Raw genomic sequence first — 899 nt, 5'->3', positions numbered from 1 at the left:
ACTCACTGGAACGTCAGCTTTGGTGAAGAGAATAAGAGATGCCAATAGAGTGGCTAGCGTTAGAAAAAAGAAGGGCTTGCCAATTGTTTGCATTTTTTTTAGTTGACCGGAGATTGGACGAAACCTTTAGAAAGCTCAAAAAGCTCGCGAGCTAGAAGGTTTACAAAAAACAAAATTACTGAAATACATTCTTTACAATATCTTGCCCAACTCTAACAACCAATTTTTTAATATTTTATATTCGTCATCCTGGATAAGATCAATTCATTATTCAACACGATTATTGAAAATTCAATATTTTTTTAACTTAATTTTAGACTTTATTATCTTTTTTATTTTTAGAATTTTATCAAAAAAATTGCCTTCAAATCGGAGCGATACTCTTTGTCAAAGCATCAACAACAAATAATAATCAACCATCATCATCTCCAACATCATGGCAAGTGCACCTTCACTCTATAAAAACTTTCAACTCGTGGATTGTTTCGATTATTTAAATTATGGTACCATTTACAAGTATAGATCCATCAAGACGGGCATGTTGATTACATTGGCCAAAATTCAATCACCAATTATGAAGGCCTATTTAACAGTGAGAACAAGACCTGCCGATCATGATGGTATTCCTCATGTTTTGGAACATTTAATTTTCATGGGAAGTGAAGAATATCCATACAAGGGTATCTTGGATAAGGTTGCAAATAGATGCTTTGCTCAAGGTACAAATGCATATACTCAAAATACTAATACAACCTATGAATTGACAACAGCAGGAAAGGAAGGATTTTACAGATTATTACCAGTTTATTTGGATCATATTTTATATCCTACATTGAGTGATAATGCTTTCATCACTGAAATTCATCACATTGATGGATCTGGTCAGAATAGTGGTGTCG

The 899-nt window shown here is 33.1% G+C and overlaps 1 protein-coding gene across 1 annotated transcript in view; it reads left to right on the top strand.

The window, feature by feature from the left end:
* Positions 1-436: 436 nt before the first annotated feature.
* The window catches only part of NAEGRDRAFT_76793 (uncharacterized protein), a gene marked incomplete at both ends in the record, with an annotated part of 3,400 nt that continues 2,937 nt past the window's right edge, over positions 437-899 (top strand). The window contains one exon of the mRNA XM_002668250.1: positions 437-895. Within this exon, the coding sequence (XP_002668296.1) occupies positions 437-895 (459 nt within the window). The remainder of the gene's footprint in view (positions 896-899) is intronic.

The sequence above is a fragment of the Naegleria gruberi genome (assembly GCF_000004985.1).
Source record: "Naegleria gruberi genomic scaffold NAEGRscaffold_467, whole genome shotgun sequence".
Lineage (NCBI taxonomy): Eukaryota > Heterolobosea > Eutetramitea > Acrasida > Naegleriidae > Naegleria > Naegleria gruberi.
This window is presented reverse-complemented; position numbering and strand designations above follow the sequence as displayed.